Below are 24,854 nucleotides of genomic sequence, written 5' to 3' on the forward strand. Positions count from 1 at the left end.
TAATATTCACTCAGATCTTGATAAGATTTCTAAGTGGTGTGAAGACTGGCAACATTCTTTAAATGAGCAGAAATGTAAAATTGTGAACTTCAGAAAACGAAAAAACTTAATATCCTGTGACTATAATATCAACATGTAACAGTTGGAATCAGCCAACTCATACAGATAACAGAGTATAACACTTTGTAAGGATATGAAATGGAATGATTGTATGGGCTTAGTTATGGGTAAAGCAGGTGGCAGACTTCATTTAATGGTAGAATATTGGGGAAGTGCACTCAGTCTACAAATGAGATTGCTTAGAAATCACTCTTCAACCCATTGTAGAATCTTACTCAAGTATGTGGGATCCGTACCAGATTAAGCTAACAAAGGAATGGTCACAGGTTTATTTGCCCCATGGGAGAGTGTCACAGAAATGCAGAAGAAACTGAACTGCAGACTCTTGAAGACCGATGTAAATTATCCCAAGAAAATTTACTAACAAAGTTTCAAGAACTGGCTGTAAATGATAACTCTAGAAATATACTACAACCCCCTACTTACTGATCACTAGGAATAATGAGGACAATATTAGAATAATTACAGGACATGTAGAAACATTCAAACTGTCATTCTTCTTGCATTCCATATGTTAATGGACTGGGAAGAAAATCCAATAACTAGTACAATGGGACATACCCTCTGCCATACACTTCACAGTGGTTTGCAGAGTATAGATGTAGATGTAGATGTAGAGGCATTCAACAGAGAGAGGAGATTATTAAGTGGAAAACTACATAATGGTTTAAGGAAAAGACCTGGCAAGTGCTTTGTCTGATGTGTGGCACTGTATGGGGCAGAAACATGGACACTGGGACAAGAGGATAAAAAAGCTAAAAGCATTTGAAATGTGGATGAGGAGGAAAATGGAGAAGATAAGCTGGATGGAAAGAGTGAGTAATGAAAGAGTGCTGGAAAGATTTGGTGAGAGGAGAAGACTGCTGCAGATTATAAGAGAAAGGAAGAATAAGTGGATGGGACATTCATCAAGACATGAGTGCTCGCTAACAGATGCTTTGCAAGGTCTAGTTCATTGTAAGAGATTTAAAGGAAGGAGAAGATACAGACAGATGACATAAAGGGAAACATATATTATGTGAACCTGAAGAGAATTGCAGAAGACAGGAGAATGTGGAGATTTACATGTGCAAATCTGCCTTTATGCAGAACACTGATGTTGATGGAAATCCAGAGAGCAGAATTTCTATCAAAATGGTTTACAGAAGTTGATTGTTTGTTGTGATTAGTGTCTTAACATTAATGGAAAGTAAGTTGTAGAGATTAAGACATAGGATTTTATGTAATAATATAAAAGCAGTACTTTCTTCAGCATTGCACCTCATATTTTTATTGCAACCTAACCCCCCCATGAACCATGGACCTTGCCGTTGGTGGGGAGGCTTGCATGCCTCAGCAATACAGATAGCCGTACCGTAGGTGCAACCACAACAGAGGGGTATCTGTTGAGAGGCCAGATAAACGCATGGTTCCTGAAGAGGGGCAGCAGCCTTATCAGTAGTTGCAGGGGCAACAGTCTGGCTGATTGACTGATCTGGCCTTGTAACACTAACCAAAACAGCCTCGCTGTGCTGGTACTGTGAATGGTTGAAAGCAAGGGGAAACTACAGCCGTTATTTTTCCTGAGGGCATGCAGCTTTACTGTATGGTTAATGATGATGGCGTCCTCTTGAGTAAAATATTCTGGAGGTAAAATAGTCCCCCATTCGGATATCCGGGTGGGGACTACTCAAGAGGACATCGTTATCAGGAGAAAGAAAACTGGCGTTTTACGGATCGGAGCGTGGAATGTCAGATCCCTTAATCGGGCAGGTAGGTTAGAAAATTTGAAAAGGGAAATGGATAGGTTAAAGTTAGATATAGTGGGAATTAGTGAAGTTCGGTGGCAGGAGGAACAAGACTTTTGGTCAGGCAAATACAGGGTTATAAATACAAAGTCAAATATGGGTAATGCAGGAGTAGGTTTAATAATGAATAAAAAATAGGAATGGGGGTAAGCTACTACCAACAGCATAGTGAACTCATTATTGTGGCCAAGATAGACATGAAGCCCACGCCTACTACAGTAGTACAAGTTTATATGCCAACTACCTCTGCAGATGACGAAAAAATTGAAGAAATATATGACGAAATAAAAGAAATTATTCAGATAGTAAAGGGAGCTGAAAATTTAATCGTCATGGGTGACTGGAATTCAGTAGTATGAAAAGGGAGAGAAGGAAATGTAGTAGGTGAATATGGATTGGGGTTAAGAAATGAAAGAGGAAGCCGCCTGGTAGAATTTTGCGCAGAGCACAACTTAATCATAGCTAACACTTGGTTCAAGAATCATAAAAGAAGGTTGTATACATGGAAGAAGCCTGGAGATACTGACAGATTTCAGATAGATTATATAATGGCAAGACAGAGATTTAGGAACCAGGTTTTAAATTGTAAGACATTTCCAGGGGCAGATGTGGACTCTGACCACAATCTATTGGTTATGAACTGTAGATTAAAACTGAAGAAGTAGTGAAGGCAGCAGAGGATCAAGTAGGTAAAAAGATGAGGGCTAGTAGAAATCCTTGGGTAACAGAAGAAATATTGAATTTAATTGTTGAAAGGAGAAAATATAAAAATGCAGTAAATGAAGCAAGCAAAAAGGAATACAAACATCTCAAAAATGAGATCGACAGGAAGTGCAAAATGGCTAAGCAGGGATGGCTAGAGGATAAATGTAAGGATGTAGAGGCTTATCTCACTAGGGGTAAGATAGATACTGCCTACAGGAAGATTAGAGAGACCTTTGGTGAAAAGAGAACCACTTGTATGAATATTAAAAGCTCAGATGGAAACCCAGTTCTAAGCAAAGAAGGGAAAGCAGAAAGGTGGAAGGAGTATATAGAGGGTCTATACAAGGGCGATGTACTTGAGGACAATATTATGGAAAGGGAAGAGGATGTAGATGAAGATGAAATGGGAGATATGATACTGCGTGAAGAGTTTGACAGAGCACTGAAAGACCTATGTCGAAACAAGGCCCCGGGAGTAGACAACATTCCATTAGAACTACTGACGGCCTTGGGAGAGCCAGTCCTGACAAAACTCTACCATCTGGTGAGCAAGATGTATGAGACAGGCGAAATACCCTCAGACTTCAAGAAGAATATAATAATTCCAATCCCAAAGAAAGCAGGTGTTGACAGATGTGAAAATTACCGAACTATCAGTTTAATAAGTCACGACTGCAATATACTTACACGAATTCTTTACAGACGAATGGAAAAACTAGTAGAAGCCGACCTAGGGGAAGATCAGTTTGGATTCCGCAGAAATATTGGAACATGTGAGGCAATACTGACCCTACGACGTATCTTAGAAAATAGATTAAGGAAAGACAAACCTATGTTTCTAGCATTTGTAGACTTAGAGAATGCTTTTGACAATGTTGACTGGAATACTCTCTTTCAAATTCTGAAGGTGGCAGGGGTAAAATACAGGGAGCGAAAGGCTATTTACAATTAGTATAGAAACCAAATGGCAGTTATAAGAGTCGAGGGGCATGAAAGGGAAGCAGTGGTTGGAAAGGGAGTGAGACAGGGTTGTAGCCTCTCCCCGATGTTATTCAATCTGTATATTGAGCAAGCAGTGAAGGAAACAAAAGAAAATTCGGAGTAGGTATTAAAATCCATGGAGAAGAAATAAAAACTTTGAGGTTCACCAATGACATTGTAATTCTGTCACAGACAACAAAGGACTTGGAAGAGCAGTTGAACGGAATGGACAGTGTCTTGAAAGGAGGGTATAAGATGAACATCAACAAAAGCAAAATGAGGATAATGGAATGTAATCGAATTAAGTCGGGTGATGCTGAGGGAATTAGATTAGGAAATGAGACACTTAAAGTAGTAAAGGAGTTTTGCTATTTGGGGAGCAAAATAACTGATGATGGTCAAAGTAGAGAGGATATAAAATGTAGACTGGCAATGGCAAGGAAAGCGTTTCTGAAGAAGAGAAATTTGTTAACATCGAGTATAGATTTAAGTGTCAGGAAGTCATTTCTGAAAGTATTTGTATGGAGTGTAACCATGTATGGAAGTGAAACATGGACAATAAGTAGTTTAGACAAGAAGAGAATAGAAGCTTTCGAAACATGGTGCTGCAGAAGAATGCTGAATATTAGATGGGTAGATCATATAACTAATGAGGAGGTGTTGAATAGGATTGGGGAGAAGAGAAGTTTGTGGCACAACTTGACTAGAAGAAGGGATTGGTTGGTAGGACATGTCCTGAGGCATCAAGGGATCGCCAATTTAGTATTGGAGGGCAGCGTAGAGGGTAAAAATCGTAGAGGGAGACCAAGAGATGAATACACCAAGCAGATTCAGAAGGATGTAGGTTGCAGTAGGTACTGGGAGATGAAGCAGCTTGCACAGGATAGAATAGCATGGAGAGCTGCATCAAACCAGTCTCAGGACTGAAGACCACAACAACAACAACAGGTACAGTGAACATATTCTCTAACCATTTGTCTATGTACTACACCTACTGATCATTATGTAATCATTTTTTTAGTGAATTTCTGATTAAAAAACAGAGAAACAGGGACTGTTAAAAAGAGAGACATGACATTTTCCAAACTAGGCATATTTGATTCTTGTTTAAAATGTTTAATCCTCATACATTTCTCTGGCATGTTCAACATCTATAAGGATTTCCTCTGTCCCCATGAAGTGAACATCTAAGATCCAGAAATAAATGTGAGCTTGGGCCCAGTCTTTTCATTCTTTTTGTTAAGAATCTGTCAGAAAAATTAACTAAAGGGACAACAGTATATTTTGCAGATGAAACAAATATCCTAATTAAGTCATGCCATGAAGACAGCCTACGAAAAACAACTACATATATAATACAAAATTTAACACAGTGGACTGGAACAAACAAACTAATAGTAAATTCTGAAGAAACAGTAACAGTCAATTTCCACACTTCACAGAAACTCCATCTAGCAACACCAACTTTTACCATTGATGAAAACTGTTTCATCTGTGAATGTGACCAAAATGTTTAAGTGCACCTATCCAGGACATCCTGAAGTGGGAGACACACCTGAAGAATGTAAATGAAAGGTTAAATATATTTACATAAGATGTAAGAACACTATCACAAAATACAAACCATACATCACTGGTCATAGTGTACCATGACAGTATCCTTTCACTAATGATATAAGAACCAGAAAAAAATTTACACTACAAAAAAAAAAAAAAAAAAAAGGATTGTTAGAATAATAACACATGCTAAATACAGAGACTCCTCTAGACCAATATTTAAAACTCTCAATGTACTGTCCCTTCCTTTTTTGTATAGCTACGGAAGTACTAATCTTCATAAAAGTAAATTATTAAAAGAAGAAAATGTCTTCAAGCATAATTATGATTTCCACTATCATGATACTAGGCAGAAGGATTACCTACATGTCAATAAAGTAAGAACAAACATTTGTAAGGGCGAAGTGTATCGTACTGACATTATGTTATTTAACCACATGCCATCTTATCTGAAACTGATACATAATTTTCATAAGTTTAAAGTGATACTGAAAGAGTTCTCGCTTGACCACTGCTTCTGTTCTGTTCTTGAGTGTTTGGAGCACCAAGCAAATGTAGTGTAAGTGGTCACCTATACTTAACCATACTGTTCTTGCAACCATTTTATCAATTTTATAATTATGTTACTAATATTCAACATGCATTGAATGTTTTTTTCTAAATCTCACTATGTATCAACTTGTATGTACTACTTCAAATCTGGCCTATCCTATATTATTTGTACAAACTATGTACTAAATCACAATTTACAGGACAAATAGAGAGACACAAATACAAATACCTTTATGGCTTATAGCGAATGACTGTTTTGTTACCAGATTTACAGTTCCGTTATTAGAAAACAGCTTTATTAAAACTGTTAAGATCTTGTAATAACAATCTGATACCATTATGTGAAAGCAGCTATACAACTAGTAGCAATGATTCTTTAGTGGGCTATTTTCATATGTGACATGTTCTGAGAATTAAAAATGCATGGAGAGAAAGACACACACACACACACACACACACACACACACACACACACACACACACACACACACACACAGATATATATTATATATATATGAGAGAGAGAGAGAAAGAGAAGGCGGGGGGGGGGGGGGGGGGGAGGGGAGGGGTGGATGAAAGAGCAGAAATAAACAATTTTAGATTATCTGTAAGATTTATTTAATTGTGACATTATTCCTTTATAAAATTTATTTAAAAAAATAGTCTGAAGTGGTATCAATGGAAAGCAAATTATATGGTCAAAGTTCTACAGCAATATAATAGTAGCTTAATTTCAATGCAAGAAAGGGAATACAAATCATATATGACATAAATCTGCATCACTTACTTGCTTGTAGAATTAAGTAACATAATACTGCATGTTACAGTTTGATTACAGAATAATAAAATAATAACAGAACCAAGATGTCACCATTATTTATTGAAATATTTACAGTATGACTTGAGGCAGTAACTGCAGTTGTTTTATCAAAAGGAAATATCTATACATTCATTCTTACTGTGTGTTACAGCATATGTCTATTACACATCTCAATGACTGCACTTTCTCATTATCTTTGCTATTCATTATTTCTGCACCATTGCATACTAGTGACACCATACAACATTTAACTAAACTGAGATTCCTTTTCACTAAAATAGAGTGCTATGTAGGAAGAGATACTATTAAATATGAGGAATGAAACTCATAGGCCCTCCATTTGAATGAAGTTCTCATATTTATAAATATTATCACATTTTTTTCAGTGTTATATCACTTGTTCTGATTTAAGTATGTTTATTTTTCAGCTACACAAAATACACAGAGTCAACAGTCCTTACCTCCAGTGTCTTATGTGAAAGCCATAGATGTGTGGATGTCTTCATGTTCTGTATTTGTGTTCTTGTCACTTATGGAATTTGCAGTGGTAAATAACTACATGGGACCAGTAGCTACAAAAGCAATGAAAGGCTACTCTGATGAAGATATACCAAATGCACTAGATGATTTTAAGGTAGAGCATCAGTCTGTTACTGTTCTGCTTGTATTATCATATTTGAAACAACTCTACAGTGAGTTAATTTTTTTTAAACTGGGAAGGGAAGGGGAACAAATTCAGCAAATTTTGAAATCCTGAGACAAAGCAAATAACAAAATTTGTCTTAGAATTGAATTTAACTATGATTTGTTACAAATTATAGCCATACTCAAAAGGAATATTTAAACTGTTTCTTGGCATACAGCTGTTTAGCTAGGTGTACCGCTCTACACAATACATATCTTCCTTTTGTTTCTACAGAGATAGCTTTCAAAGATTCATTGATGGACATTTATTCAAGTTCCACACAAACGTGGTTACTTTTTGTATACACCAAATTTCATAAATATAGAAATTACTGAAAACATTATGAAAAAACACATTATTGTCTGTGTGGGTAGTAAACTGTAAAACACAATTGATATATGGCACACCTTTGACAGCAAATAAAATATTATTTTGAATATTCAACTTCACAATGATTTTGTTTTAATTTTATATTTTGTTTTTCTCATTTGTATTTACCTGTAATCTTTGCATTGTGTTATAAAATATTAAATTTGGTTTATTCATATTTAGACAATGTAAATTGTGTGTATTCATCAAGAGCAAATTTTTGATTTCTAATAGTACATGTCAATCAGAATGCAAATGAGTATGAATTCAAAATTATTTTCATGACAGTTTAGTATTGCTCTGATATTTATGAATGTTTCACTGTTACTTATTGTTATGGTTGAGGTGTCAGTTTACATGTGATTTTTGATAAACTTCATGATACACACAATTGATCACTGTACTAGGAACAACTATAATAGTATTCCAGTGTCTTTCTCATACAAGGTAATGTCCTACGATCAGTTTGAAAACTGATGTTTTTCACTTTCAGTGATGCATTGATTTGTACTATTGATGCACAATAATGAAAAAAGAACACGTAATCCTGAAACATCAGGCTGACTTGGCAGTTGGGGATCACACATTAGCAAAGCTGTGCAATGTATTATGCAGCTGTAATGTTATTACTATATCGGGAGGATGGATTATAGTCAAGTACAGCAAATTTCACAGAAAATTTAGTCATCTGCAATATTTTCAATGCTTTTGACACTGTTGACAAATGTGTTCTGGCAACCAAGTGAGCTCAAATGCATTCTGGCAATATGGTGCACATGGCAGCGCAAGATAAGGCTAAGAAGGAAAGAGTAATAGGGAAGGCGGGGTAAAGTTGGTCACTCTAAGTGAAATTGAGTTTTCATGTAACCATGGCTATTAACAGAAGCTTGTGGCATATACACCTCAAATCTGCATACTGTAAGGTATCATACAAAATATTTATAGCTAAGGTTAAGTTATATTTTATAGGATATATATATGTTTTTCTGAATGCTTACATAGTGGCCACTTTTCCCTGCCTGATGGGGTAAAGTGGCCATTCCTTTGCCGCCATTTGCAAATAGACTGTACTTATATATATATATATATATATATATATATATATATATTCAAATGAGAAAGAAATGTGTTGCATTACATTGCTGGCACAAAAAGGTCAACAAATGAGAAGTATTAATTATTCCTAGTGATGTAAATAGAGAAATCAACAACTACCTATGGGTTACTATTCCAGTCCAATTCATTCACAATTTATCCACTCAGAAACAATATTAAATCATGTACAAAATTTGCAAGTGAAGTTGTCATCATCCTCATCACATCCAGTGCACAGCTCTGACGTCTTAACTGCCCTTTATTTTTATTCTATTTTTTTTTTTTTTTTTACATTTATAAAATTTCTTGCAGTAAAAGCAGTCTGTGTCACTGTCCTCACCAGTGAAATTTCCTTCTTCCATTTCATCTTGAAGAAGTTCCTTTTCAGCAAAAACTCTCTTAGCATTTGTCTCACTTTCAGCTTCTAAGGCCTACCTTTGTTTTGTCTTTCATTATATAGTAGAATATTGGCCTTATCTGTTTGTTTTTCTTTGAACTTCCTCTTTTTCATTAAAAGCTCTTCATCTTTCCTTCTTTTAGCTTCAGCCAAATATGTTTATAAGGACTTGAAGTGATTGTGGCAGTCTTTCCTTTTTTACTCCTAGTTTGTCTTTGAGTCACACTTTGTTTCTTAGGCAAATATTTTACATCCTTTGGGGATTATGTGGAACCCACATGGTGGATACTCAGAGGGATTTTTTTAGTGGTCGGACACTGAGGGGAAACTTCTCTTGGAGAAGGCTTATCAGCTATAATCTGAAGGCAGTCTCCACTTGAAGACAGCTCATAAGTTAGTTCCAGAAATGAACCAGTAGGCCTATTTGGAGAAGACACAGCAGTTTGGCATCCACAGGAACCAGCACTTTCACGATGAGGACCAATATTTGAACAAGGCATAATATTAATGTCCCTATTCAGAGGAATATCAGTAAGCTCAGCTGCAGTATAGTCCTCACTGATAAACATGTTAGGGATTAAAGGAAATATACTTTCTAAAGTCATTACTTACTTTCATTTGAATGACTGCAGGAAGAAATGCTTCACCCAAGAGCACACTTATTTGAAACTGTGTAATAGTTCTTCCTGGATTATTGTGAAGAAAGTTTTCACAAACTTGTGTGTACAAGGAATGTGAATGCCACATCCAAAGGTTGGAGCTCGTGGTTACAGTGTGGGGGCAAGCACACAACAGTTGTATGATTTTCTCTGGCCTTGTCAATGAAACCTGTGCTCTTAATATAGGCAGAGTGACCATCTAAGATCAGTGGAAGTGGATCTTGAGCAGTTTGTTTTGCATTTTTTTAAATGTCTGAACCAGTCCAAAAAACTGTCACTCTGCATCCACCCACTAGTGTGGCACACAAACTTGGTTCCTGGCAGAGCCCCATTTTTAAGTTTAACCTTCATTATTCACCTAGACAAGATTAAAAAATGGGGAATGAAATTTCCTCCTGCAGACATACACACTACAAAAGTTGACAACAAATGCACACTATAAAAATCAACAGCAAATACACACTATAAAAGTCAACAGCAAATCTCTATCAGCTGAATTAGCAGTTTCGACTTGCTGTCTTCCTTTGAGTGCAAACACTTTGCTGTTCTTGGACTGAACTGTCAGAAGACCAGTTTTATCCATGTTAAAAGTATGATGAGTGGGATGAAATCATTTATCTTGCAATGTGTTAAGGATATCAAAAACTTGTCTATTTTCACCTTGTTAAACGCTTGTGCTTTAGCCATAGAGGTGGATTCTGGCTTCCTAAGACTAATATTAGAATTCTGTTTTCTAAAGCACACCACCCAGTCTTTGCCTTCCATTTCAGACACTTTGTTGAAATGATGTGCTGTTTTATTATGCTCTGTCAACTGGAATGCTAATTGCTGCAGGTCATTCACTGTAATTCCATAAAATCACTTTTCTGTTTCAAAATGTAGTTAAGTATTTCTTGCTCTTGTAGTACCTGGAATATTTAATTGTTTTACTGGTGCTGTAAAACACATGTTATAACTCTTTGCTGCTTCAGTTCCCTTTTGTATCGCAACAGGGTCCCATGTTTTTTGCTCTGTTTTTTGGCTGTATTATCTTGGCACCTTGAAGCTCTTGCAAACGCTTGCAGAAGGGCAGAACTTACAAACCCTTGCAGAAGGGCAGCATAGTGGATATTAGGTTTGTGTATAAAACAATTTACAATGTTTTAATTTCAATTGTTATATTATACATGTAGTATGGAGTTAGCTAATTCCCATTAGGACAAACAGATTGAAAATGAACTGTCAGGAATAGTGGCCATCCACTGGGAAAAGTGGTCGCCTTGGCCACTTTTCCTGACATGTGGCATGGCCAGTTTTCCCAATCAGACACCATGTCTGTATGAGTGGTTCACATGCGAAACAATACAATCGAAGGAAACAACATTGACTTACATTTGTAAGCCAAAAGGCATTGAGTGAACTTTGATATCACAAAAACCTATTGCTCTACATAAAAGTAAAGCAACTAAAGTAATATGTATGACTTACCTTACATGAAATGATTGAAAAACCTAAATGTTTTCCCATAAAGATAACAGAGCAAGCTTCATTTGTCAACATCAGTGACAACACTAATGGTGTCAATTACACCTAGTCTGGCCACTTCTTAGTAGGTATCAGCACTGCTGAAGGTATCAAATAAGCAGTGGCCACTTTTCCCAATCTGCCCACTTTACCCTTCTTTCATCTACATTATAATTTGATACATTTTTTGGCTAGATACAGTTTCAATACTTTTAGTTCATTTACTTGGTTGACAGATTCTCCATTTGTTATGGATTTTCCCTTTACTCTCTACCCTATGAGCGAAGCACTCTGAGTTAAATTGTTGTGGGCATGAAATATGAATTGGTGTTATGAGTAAAAGAAATATTATTATTTCAAAAAATACTGAACTTGGCAGGGAGATAGTATTCATATCAATAAATATTTGCTCTTATTATGTGGACATATGCTGTTTGATAAAATAATTCATCCATTAAATGATTTGTGAGGATAGTTTTTCTTATATGCCTTCTTCAAGTACCATAGTAGTATTTTATATCTTTCATTCAGATAGGTAATTGACATAAATTGTCATCACATCACTCTTTTTGGATAGTTTATCATGAACTATGATTCATTCAAAGTTAATCAAGGTTTATAAGGAGGCTACTACTTTATTTTCAAAGGTACATGATGTAGGTCTGCTTCATTAACAACAGAGATTTTACTAAGCACAAATTATGTGCAAATAAATCACAGAATAGTTTCTGACTCTTCTGGAAATACCACAAACAGAAAACTTCTGGTAGTGGATACTTCTGGAACAATAAAGAACTCTAGAATTTTGTTGAAACAATCACATGTTAATGCAGGGGGACTGGGAAGCACTATACAGGGTGTTACAAAAAGGCACAGCCATGTTTCAGGAAACATTCCTCACACACAAATAAAGAAAAGATGTTATGTGGACATGTGTCTGGAAACACTTAATTTCCATGTTAGAGCTCATTTTAGTTTCGTCAGTATGTACTGTACTTCCTCGATTCACCGCCAGTTGGCCCAATTGAAGGAAGGTAATGGTGGCTTCGGTGCTTGTGTTGACATGTGACTCATTGCTCTACAGTACTAGCATCAAGCACATCAGTACGTAGCATCAACAGGTTAGTGTTCATCACGAATGTGGTTTTGCAGTCAATGCAATGTTTGCAAATGCGGAGTTGGCAGATGCCCATTTGATGTATGGATTAGCACGGGGCAATAGCCGTGGTGCGGTACGTTTGTATCGAGACAGATTTCCAGGACGAAGGTGTCCTGACAGGAAGATGTTCGAAGCAATTGATCGGCGTCTTAGGGAGCACGGAACATTCCAGCCTATGACTCGCAACTGGGGAAGACCTAGAACAACGGTGACACCTGCAATGGATGAGGCAATTCTTCATGCAGTTGACGATAACCCTAATGTCAGCATCAGAGAAGTTGCTGCTGTGCAAGGTAACGTTAACCACATCACTGTATGGAGAGTGCTATGGGAGAACCAGTTGTTTCCGTACCATGTACAGCGTGTGCAGGCACTATAAGCAGCTGATTGGCCTCCATGGGTACACTTCTGTGAATGGTTCATCCAACAATGTGTCAATCCTCATTTCAGTGCAAATGTTCTCTTTATGGATGAGGCTTCATTCCAACGTGATCAAATTGTAAATTTTCACAATCAACGTGTGTGGGCTGACGAGAATCCGCATGCAATTGTGCAATCACATCATCAACACAGATTTTCTGTGAACGTTTGCGCATTCATTGTTGATGATGGGCCCCATGTTCTTCCACCTATGCTCAAGGGAGCACGTTATCATGATTTCATACAGGATACTCTACCTGTGCTGCTAGAACATGTACCTTTACAAGTACGATACAACATGTGGTTCATGCACGATGGAGCTCCTGCACATTTCAGTCGAAGTATTTGTACGCCTCTCAACAACAGATTCGGCGACTGATGGATTGGTAGAGGCGGACCAATTCCATGGCCTCCATGCTCTCCTGACCTCAACCCTCTTGACTTTCATTTATGGGGGCATTTGAAAGCTCTTGTCTACACAACCCCGGTACCAAATGCAGAGACTCTTCGTGCTCGTATTGTGGATGGCTGTGATACAATACACCATTCTCCAGGGCTGCATCAGGGGATCAGGGATTCCATGCGACAGAGGGTGGATGCATGTATCCTTGCTAACGGTGGACATGTTGAACATTTCCTGTAACAAAGTGTTTGAAGTCACGATGGTACGTTCTGTTGCTGTATGTTTCCATTACATGATTAATGTGATTTGAAGAGAAGTAATAAAATGAGCTCTAACATGGAAAGTAAGCGTTTCCAGACACATGTCCACATAACATATTTTCTCTCTTTGTGTGTGTGGAATGTTTCCTGAAAGTTTGGCCGTACCTTTTTGTAACACCCTGTATATGATCAACGTTCTTAGTCTACCCATATGCCATTGGTTTGTTCACTGAATGAGCACCGTTGGTTGAATGGTGAGTGAACACTACACCATATTCAGCAAACAGGCAAGTGTGTGTGCTAGCCAGTTTCAGTGGTAAGTAATAACAAAATCCAAATCACAGCCCAGGAAAAAATTAAGTAGTGCAGGGTCACTGTCGATAGGTAGTCCTCTGGGCTTCTTGTAAACATTGGCAGGTTCACAAGTGAGGCCATGCTGGTCCATGGCACTACTGCAGTCTTTGAAATGGATGGCTGCAGGTGTTTTGCCATGTGACCTGGCACTGATGGCTGTATCCTGTCATGCCTCGCAATCTCACTGGTTGTATGTATATCAAATGATCCATTGGCATATGTGACACGATTACCAGATGCCTCTCCCCTTGAATTGGTCCACAGGACCACAACAGAACTGTTGGTGCAATGGAGGATGAGGTGGATGTTATGTGGCCTGCTGTGAAAGCTGGGATGTGGCTGGTGGTAGAAGAGATACTGCATTGTCTGGTGCCATAGAGGCTAGGTTGGACTCATGATTAGCTGCTGGTTCCAGAGAAATCTGTGGGCCCAATATGAGACCTGGCACACACTGGAAGCCCTCCTGCATATTGTCTGGGTGCTGATACAGAGTGGGCTGGGTGATGGCAAGAGAATCAATAATACCAGTTGCACTCAACACCTGGGATATCCTGGAACTGAACTGAATGTCTGCGGCTGTTGGTCCTCGGGGTGCACAAAATGGGCTGACCATGCTGGTGTGACAGATCTGCAGGCAGAGTTTGCCCCACATGGAACAAACAGTGCCAGTTCGGTGCTGGGGGAGAATGCCTCATGGCGTGACTATGAAGATCAGCTGGTGGTATTGCTGGGTGATGATGGAGCTGTGTACCCAACCAGGCATATGTTCAAATGTGTACATCCAGATGGGGACACCAATCTTCAAAGTTGTAACTGCTTCTTCTTCTTGTAATGATGGAGGCTGCAACAGATCTAACACTGAATCATTGAATGATAGTGGTGTCTGTGCAAGAGATCCACCAAGCTATGATGATGGACTGGTGCTGCTTAGTAAGAGGATAAAAAATAATGCAATGATGAATCAAGGGGCCTGAATGTAAGTAGTTTCTCAACCTGCATTTTCAAAATTCGCACAAAATGGTCAGCCATGCCATTAGACGCTGTGTGAAGTGGAGGTTTGGTAATATGGTTGATTCCATTCTGGGTGCTAAACTGTTGAAAGCCAGTGAATGCAAACTGCTGTCTGTTATCAGTGACAAGAGTTCATGGTACTCCTTCAGCAGCAAAAGCAGAGGCCAGGCGTTAGTGCTACTTTCTGTCATTGTTTCTTGCATTTAATGTATGGAAAGTGAGAATGCGTATCTCTTAAAATCAACCATACTGCACCTTGAAATGAACCAGCAAAATCAACAACATGGTCCCACAGCTGGGTAGGCATGAGCCATGCATGGTTGGTAGGCTTGAGGCTGTGCTGGTTTGAGCATTTAACAAGCTTAGCAGTGTTGAGCCAGGTGCATTACATCCTCATCAACTAATGGCTAATACACATGTCATCAGGCCAGATTTTTCATTCTGGAAGTGCTGCAGTGGGACTGATTCATGAGCCACAATATACAGGAGTGCAAAAACTCTGGAATAACCAGTAAACACTAACCATCATCTCAATTGAATAACAGGTCACCTTTGAAAGATGAAGAGCATGGTTTCATTAAAGGAAACAGTGAAGGTCTGAGGAGGCACTGAAAAAAGGGCTTGTGACCAGCTGGTTTATAGGAACTCTCAAATCTGTCTCAAATGTGGATACTTGTGTGTGGTTGCTGTGACACCTCTGGAAGTGATGGCAAACTCTTCCAGTTGTGAATCAGTGTACTCAATGTCAATGCAGTCTCATGTTTATGAATCTTGATTATGAAATTATTCATTGGGAACTGTGGCAGTGCGATTGCATTGGGGTGCTGGGCTGATATAATAATGTATGCTATAGTGGTTATTTTGATAAGAAAAGAGTCTGGCATTTAGCCTCTGAAATGTCTGTTATGGTAACTTTAACTTAGGGCCAAATATCAACAATAATGACTTATGATCTGTGATCAGATGAAACTTCTCGCCATACAGGAAAATGTGGAACTTCGGGATATCAAACATAATTGTCAACACTTCCTCTTCTGTCTGTTAATAATTTTATTGTGTCATGGTGAGCACCTGAGAGGCAAATATGACAGGCCATTCCAAACAATTAAGATACTTGTATGACACAAGGACCTCAACACCATGTCTGTGACCAGCATGAGAGATAGATGAGGCTAACACAAGGTCATGTAATAATTGGTTAGGAGACACTCCACCAACTTAAGATATGTTTGGCGAGAGTTTGCAGACCGCATTTTCTCCATAATCAGTTTAAGTGATGGGTTATTGTTGTAATTTGGGAGATTAATTGAAAGTAATATGTAATCTTGCAGAAATCTGGAGATCTATGATGTTCTTTGGATAGAAATATGAGAAATGGTTACCACATGCTCTGATGTTGATTTAAGGCTATCCTGACTTTTCTGTATACATTTACAGGCCCGAATCTGGGAGGGGGAGGGGGGAGGAGGGAGAGGGCAAACTGGGGTATCTACCCCGCCTGGCAAATTCAGAGGTGCTAAATTCATATTCTTGACAAAAAAAAAAAAAAAAAAAAAAAAAAAAAAAAAAAAAAAACAAACCTTGTTTCACAAAACGCATAGAATCCAGCGTACATTGGTCTAACGATTATTCAAATGATTTTGATATTCATCCCTGTTGGTTTTTGAATTTTTTAAACACATTCTAAGTTGATTCCTGTATAAACCATAAGTTGATTTTTGAATGCGTACATAGAGTATGTGAAGTCTCTGCTAGAGGAATCCCTGTTGCATATAAAAATAATAGAAACTTTCCTGGTGACAAAAGGGGATGGGGCTGTATGCGCTGAGCCGAATAAACTTGAATGGGTGAATGCCAATCACTGTTTGTTTACGTGACTGACTGGGAGTGCAAATGATCAATGTTGTTATAATTATTAGTGAAATTGATAGATTGAGATTGCCAGAGTGGAAATAAACTAGTAACAGGAATAAAAGGTAAGAAAGATTACATATTATCTCCTTGGTGTATCCAACAAAATGAAATTTTGACAAAAAAAAAATTGCCAGATTACCACACCACTAAGGGCCAGTCATACAGGCCCCAGTTAGCAGCTGCTTAAGTTCTATTCTTGGAATAGTGTGGAAAATGAACTGTATGAATACATAATAACACCTAACCGGAGAATAAATGCTTGATAAATGAGCCAGTGATTCTGGTAGAGCTAGTGAAGTTAACCAGAGAATAAGTTTTGACAATGGCGGGAATAATTATAGAGTAGTGATAACAAGATTGTTTGTTAGAACAAGAAAGTAGAAGAAATGGGGACATTACACAAATTATATGGAAGAACATGATGATTCCAAATGTATATAAATGTTTCATATTACCATTTTTCGACCTCATGCTTGACAAGTGGAGCATATGAATAAAATGTGAAACTATTTCCTACAATAAAACTTTTTGCTTGTAGTAGGCCTAATAGGCATTTGATATTGCTACTTTGTAAATTATATGTTTCCATGTTATTTATATGAATGAGGTACATAAAAATGACTATTTATGCCAAAACAGTCTCACTTATTTGGCATGTGTTACAATTGCTGCAATATTAGAAAGGCCTATTTCATTTTATCTAGCAGACAGTGATAAAATAGACATAATCAAATCAAAAAAACTCACCAGTCTTGGGTACTAAACATATTAACAGCTTTTTCAGCATTACACAATGACATTTTGATTCTTCATGTTGCAAAATGTTTGACAAACTTTTATGAGGTATTAGATTCTTTCACAGAAAGGAAAGCATGCTATGTAAAGCTGTAGCAAGATTAGAGAGAAAAAATGCTGAGACCCAAGGATTGAAGAAATATGTACTGTCTTGCTTATCTCTTGTCTTTACTGGTTTTATATTTCCTATATTTAATTTTTTGGCAGACAAAAGAGTAAGTTATTAACAAATAGGCAAAAAGGAGTGAATATTTTCTGAAGAAGAGTTATTATTCTCCTGGTCACAAATACAAATAATCTCAGTACGTTTGATGGCTTCCATTACAAAAATTTCATCAAGGGCAGGTGAAAGAACTGTTATGGTTTTTGGTTTGATTTGAGCTCAGTTATGGGGGAGCCTTTACACTGCCATATGGTCTACACAACATTTATGACAGTTCTGATATTTCATATTCAGTGGAAATGGAAGGCTGAGTGAGCTGAATGTGAAATCTTGAAAGTCATAGCAATATGCAAAACTTCACCTAAAGAGGGACCTGATTGCCATAACCATTGAGCGCACAATTCATTTTCAAGTTTTAATATAAATACCATCATGTATTAATTATTCTGCTGCCATAGTCCACAAGAGAACATAAACTTGCATTTTCAGCCCAGGTCTTATAGGTCTGTGATCCAAAATACATAACTGTCTGATGCTGCTTTACAGTGTTGAAGGAACTCTAAACAAAATGGCAACTGTGTGCATTTTTGTGTGCATAATATTCACTTAAAAGCAATTAAATTTAGGTGACGGCAGCATTGATGGGTCACACAAAGGGGCCAGTTTTTGTGCAGGGTGATAGATCAATAGGTTTGTAATTACTATAAAGGCTCGCTGTCACACACACCACTTGACGAAATGAAGTGTTAACTGCCTGTACTACACTTCCCAGTCCTTTTTATTTACAGTGAGTGTCTGGAAAGCTGGGATTGCTGGAAGTGATTGTAGATCTGTCAGATCCATCAGCTTCTGCATGAGCTTGTGCTCCTTGAGCTGTTGTTTCCATAGTTCAAAAAACTTCTTGTTCACTTTAGTTGAAACACTCGGTAAAATGGCCTGACAAGTCTTATTCTGGCACAGGATTCATAAAAGTCCTCATTGACACTGTTGTAAGTCTGCTTCTTCAACAACACAGATTTCATTAATTACAAATTATGTGAAAATAAAAAACAGAAAGTAATAGTTTCTGTCTCATTTAGAAATATGGAAAATGGAAAACTTCTGGTGATGGATACCTTAGGGCCAGTACAGTACTCTGGAAGTTTGTTGAAAAATTCACAAATCAGTGCTGGAGAACAGTATTTGTAGGTTTAACTGGGAAGAACTAAACATGATCCACACTCTTGTTGCATCCATATGCCATTGGTTTGTTCACTGAAAACACAGCTGTTTGTTGAATGGTGTTTGAAGAAAGTACTGCATTAGGCAGATAGGCAAATCTCTGTGCTAGCCAGTGCCATCAGTGGGTAATAATGAAGTCCAAATCACAGTTCAGGAGAAGACCACATACTGCAATGTCATTGTCAATAGATACACCAGAGAAATTGCTGTGAACATCCACTGGCTGTGACAAGAGATACCATAGCATTCCACAGCAGTCTTTAAATTGGGTGTAGGTGTTTTGCCATATGACCTGGCATTGATGGATGTATCCTTCTGGAGTGTACCAAGTGAACTTACCAGATGTATGCATAATTGTATAAACTGACCTTCTGATATGTTCAGCAGGATTACGACAATATGTATACTGCAACTTTTCTGACAGATTAAAACTGTATGCAGGACTGAGACTCGAAGTCAGGACCTTTGCCTTTCATGGACAAGTGCTCTACCATCTGAGCTACCCAAGAATGACTCATGACCCATCCTCACAGCCTCAATCTCTCAGGAAAGGTTCATATCAGTGCACACTCTGCTACAGAGTGAAAATCTCATTCTGGAAATATGTATACTGCTTAAGGAGTTAGGTGTGCTAACACCAAAAGCTGAGTACAGTGAAGAAATGACAGCATATTGTAAGTGCCACCCAACTATGTAGGCCTACAACTTTATCTGAATATAAAATTTTAAAAAGAAAATGGCTTTGAGCACTATGGGACTTAACATCTGTGGTCATCAGTCCCCTAGAACTACTTAAACCTAACTAACCTAAGGACATCATACACATCCATGCCTGAGGCAGGATTCGAACATGCGACTGTAGCAGTCATGCGGTTCCAGAATGAAGCACCTAGAACTGCACAGCCACACCAGATGGCTTTTTAAATAGAAATTTTTTTTTAAACTAAAAATAAAAATTTTCAAATCGTGGTAAAAAAAGGGTCAATATAGAACATGATTACCATAACCATTCCACATACTTGGCAGGAATTGGCACATAAACTATTACATTGTTGAAGAGCTATGCTGACAGTTGATACCATTTCTGAGAAATGCCAATAAGATCAGGAGAAATCATTGAGGGCAGCTCATGGCCTGCAGTTCATCTCCAAAACTCATCCCCAGTTTGATGACTGTAGGATGATACAAGATGGCTTAGACAAAATTTCTAATTGGTGTAATGAATAGCAGCTGGCTCTAACTGTAGAAAAATGTAAGTTAGTGTGCATGAATAGGAAAAACAAACCCATAATGTTGAGGTATGGCATTAATAGTGTCCTGCTGACACAGTCACATCACTTGAATATCTGGGCATAACATTGCAAAGTGATATGAAATGGAATGAGCATTTGAGGATAATGTTCGGAAAGGTGAATGGTTGACTTCGGTTTATTGGGAGAATTCTAAGAAAGTGTGGTTCATGTGTAAAGTAGACTCCATATAGGACACTGGTGTGACCTATTCTTGAGCACACCAGGTCAGATTAAAGGAAGACACCAAAGCAATTGAGAGGTGGGCTGCTGGATTTATTACTGGTAGGTTTGAAAAACATCCAAGTGTTACAGAAATGCTTTGGGAACTCAAATTGGAATCCCTTGAGGGAAGGTGATGTTCCTTTTGAGGGACACTGTTGAGAAAATGCATAGAACCAGCATTTGAAGCTGACTGCAGAATTATCCTCCTTCTACCAACATACACTTCATGTAAGGACCACGAAGATTAAATATGAGAAATTATGGCTCATATGGAGGCATACAGATTGTCATTTTTTGCTTGCGCTATCTGCAAGTGGAACAGGAAGGGAAACAGGGTATCCTCCACCATGGACCATACAGTGCCTTGTAGAGTATGTATGTAGATGATCTATAGGATTCAGATCCAAAGAACCACAATGTTCAGTAATATTAATTAGATTTTTACACATGTGTCACATTTTGAGAGAGCATGCCCCCATCATTAGGCTACTTTTTTTTACCGTATAAATTGTATAAATTGTGTATGGCTGAGTTACCAACTATCAAATGAACAATGAAGAATGTAACAGATGCATAACATGGCTAACACATGGAAAAAAGTCACTGGGGCTCACTTCTAGCCAGATAAAACATGCTCTACCAGCAATGAATATGCTGAGTTGGAGGGAGCAACCTATTACAACAGAACTGGTTCTGAAAGTACAGGACTGCTGATACCAACTAAGGGAAAAATAATTAGTCTGACATATTATGGTGTGAGAGGACTAATTTTATTCACTTTTATTTATCTTGTACAAAGTTGGATAGTCCGTGTATCGGTTTTTCCTGATGATGGGAGCACTATTTCTCAAAATGGAACATGTGTATAATAATGTGATTACGAGAACCATAACTGAACATTATGACTGAATCCAACAAATAAGTTTCAAAAACTTCCTACAACTGTGACCTCTCATCCTGTAAGAAATAGATAAAACTAAATCCACAGTAAAATTAATTGTTATAACTGAACTGTGACTCATTTAAATTGAACTTTTCCACGTTTCATAGCTAGGTCTTGACCTCGCTAGCTCCACAATAAATGGACCTTTTTCTGCACTGATATGAAAAGGAAACATACTGCCAGATATCTCAAATACAGACCAGCTGCTTTGAGTTTCTGATACTGTATATACTTTATCATGTAACCTAACTTCTGAGACAGCAGTAATCACTGACACCATGATGGATTATGTCATGCGTTTAAGACAGAACATCAGTCTTGTTATCGTGTGTTCTACAACAAACATTTTCTTTGATGTGGCAGTCACCAAAGCCTTGATATATGTCTTTGTAGCTCTTTCAATGGTATTACAAGCATGATCTATGTCTAGTCTAATTCTGTGGTATTCAAGGCATGTAATTTTACATATATAAGCAATTTAAAAACATATAAATACATACAATGTTAATGTCGACTTTCTTGATATGTGTTACTGATGGAAAGCTCTCGGGTTTCTAGCTGGGTTGCAGCATTAGGATACTGCTGCCATCTGAATGGAAACACAAGAATTTTTCATTGTGTTTAGTGTTATCTACACTTTGGAAACATTTTTACTGCATTTCTACAGTAATTAGGTCCTTATTGTAATATATCAGATGAAGATATTGTAATAATTTCTTTGTGTACTATTTATCACTACATTTTCAGCTGAGAAAAAAATTATTCCTAAATTTCTCTTCACATCAGTTCACATATATAGGGACATTTCAGAAAACCTATTTCAAGAAAATGTGTTTTACCCAGTATGACAAGATCCAATTCACATCTGTGTGGCATTTTGTTCTAAACTTCACCAAGAGACTACTATCTCCCCATAAAACAGTACAAATAAAAATGACACATTATGGTTCTAATGTACTGTTTTTATTACCCTCAAATTGTTCTTATTTTCTGCTATAAATAAAATTTTCTAATATTACAATTTTTTGGGGGATTTTCTGGTTTACACTGATTACTTACCTTCTATCTTTCTGCTTTTGTCTTTTCTCAGTAATGCGTAACTTGTTCGTAATAGTCATTTTTACTATTGCATCACCATGAATATATTTTCTCACAGAATTTGTTGTAAGTAATCCACTATAGTTCAGATGAAACAATGGTGCCCATAATTACAATACTAGAAGAAAAAATAAACTTAATCACCCTTCAGTAAATTCAAATTTAGCTCAAAATAGGATGAATAGTGCTCCTGTCAAACATTTTTTCACTTACCTAATGATATAAAATTCCAGCAGTGGGGAAAGGTAAAAATCAAAATTTTGCATCATGTTTTTTATTTAGATTCTTTTAGCTTATATAGAAAAAAAGAATTGCATATTTTCTTCCAATAGACACTCATTTTTAATGTTGCATAAACTCATTTGTAAACATTTAAATTAGAATTATGGTAAACAGTATGAAAACTCATTTCTTCCATGTCATTATGATCTAGTAAACAAACTGTTGCGTTGGCAGAAGAGCCAACACCATGTTACAACTGGAGGCCGAAATGCACATGTTTTAGCTCACGCAGGCTGGCATAAGGAGGGAAGAACTATACTGACTTGTGGTTTGGAACATGACAAGGAATGAGAGTTCAGAAAGCTGACATAATTAGTTTGATACTTAACTTTAATCCATTAATGAGGAATGTCACTCTTGACGGTACATGATTCACAATATTATCTATTCAGGATACATAGTAACTGAATATGGCGCCTTGCTAGGTCGTAACAAATGACGTAGCTGAAAGCTATGCTAAACTGTCATCTCTGCAAATGAGAGCGGATGTATACAGTGAACCATCGTTAGCAAAGTTGGCTGTACAACTGGGGCGAGTGCTAGGGAGTCTCTTTAGACTAGACCTGCCGTGTGGCGGCGCTCGGTCTGCAATTCACTGATAGAGGGGACATGCGGGTCTGACGTATATTAATGGACTGCGGCCGATTTAAAGGCTACCACCTAGCAAGTGTGGTGTCTGGCGGTGACATTACACAAACAATCGATGGAACACTTTATATACATATGAGGTTAGAATAGTGGATGAAATGAACAGGAGACAGCCATAGTACCAAAAAGTAGCTATGACGCTACAAAGCTTTTATGAAACAAGAAGAAACTTTGTTACTTCACCAAAATTTTCAGAATAACTCTTTATGTTAAAGCCATGAAACATTGTCAAGGGTCTGCAAATGCTGCATCCTATTCTTCTCCATGCACATCTGATACATATTAAGATGCCAGAATGTCATTTAAGAATAGTTTTAGTTTGTGTCATAAAAGAAAACTTCAGACAATATTGTTCTAAAGGAAACTCTTCCAAGCAGTCATTAGGGCTGAAAGTAGAAAATTGTAACGTGGAGTTCTACATTAGAGGTAATGAATTTTACCTATACTATGTTTTATGCAAAATAAATTTCTAATTTCTGTACTTATTTCAATTCTAAATTGCAGGAACTGGAACCTTGTGGTCGAAGTCCGATGCGTCCAATTACTGCTCAAATGCCACAGTATTCAACTTTCTGCCATGGTCGAGAAACAGCTTTATACATCGATAAAGTTTCACGATTTTTCTTCCCATTCTCCTTTTTTATTCTTAATGTTGTATACTGGTCAACATTTTTGTGAATTCAGGGAGTTACTTTTTTTTTACAAGAACTTAAAATTTTTATGAAAGTCAGATTCCATAACTAATGTCATGGGATTACGCTGTGTGCTTTCACATTCTGGGAGCTGCTTGTGCATGGACTCTTGTTGTCAAAACATGAGATAAATGATGCACTAAAGTGGTGCAACTGTTGACACAGTATCTGGAAAGTGCAAAGTGTTTTATTTCTTATAATGTATGACAAATTGTACTGTTATGTACAACAAGAAGATTTCTCAAATGAATTTGTAAAGTCATATAGTATGAGAACTGTTTACTTGTTCATTTTTTATGTGTGAGAGTGGAATGTGAGTGACAAATATATAAATATGCTATTACTTCTTCAAATACTGTCTCTGAGTTCAAATTAAACAGTGGCTTCAACGAAGTGTTGTGTTAGGTTAAGATCAACTACCATTTTTGTACTATGCTATATGTCATGTCAGTATTGGTTAATGACTTCTGATATAAACATTATAAATGTGTTATGATAACACAGATGCAATGCAATTTTAGGCATTTGCTGCACTAATAAATGTTATTATTTCTTTTTCATCCACGTTTTTATTTGCATTTGTTAAAATGTTTTGTTCCAATGTATATTATTGCAATTTTTTTTTGAAAACCAAATATCATGGTATGGAATGGAATGTCTAATAGAGAAGAAGTAGAGAAAAGTCTAACAGATTAAGTGGAGAAGAAAGGTGGTAATGGACTCTTGTAAGATCATTGTCTAACAAAC

General features: G+C 37.3%; 1 protein-coding gene across 1 annotated transcript in view; it reads left to right on the plus strand.

Moving 5' to 3' along the window:
- LOC124555736 (glycine receptor subunit alpha-2-like) overlaps window positions 1–24,633 on the plus strand; it is a 424,315-nt gene extending 399,682 nt beyond the window's left edge. Inside the window, exons 8-9 of the mRNA XM_047129759.1 lie at window positions 6,951–7,156; window positions 23,920–24,633. Coding sequence (XP_046985715.1) covers window positions 6,951–7,156; window positions 23,920–24,093 — 380 coding nt within the window. The 3' untranslated portion in view covers window positions 24,094–24,633. The remainder of the gene's footprint in view (window positions 1–6,950; window positions 7,157–23,919) is intronic.
- The last annotated feature ends 221 nt before the right edge of the window (window positions 24,634–24,854 follow it).

Source organism: Schistocerca americana, chromosome X (genome assembly GCF_021461395.2).
Source record: "Schistocerca americana isolate TAMUIC-IGC-003095 chromosome X, iqSchAmer2.1, whole genome shotgun sequence".
In the NCBI taxonomy this organism is placed as follows: Eukaryota; Metazoa; Arthropoda; class Insecta; order Orthoptera; family Acrididae; genus Schistocerca; species Schistocerca americana.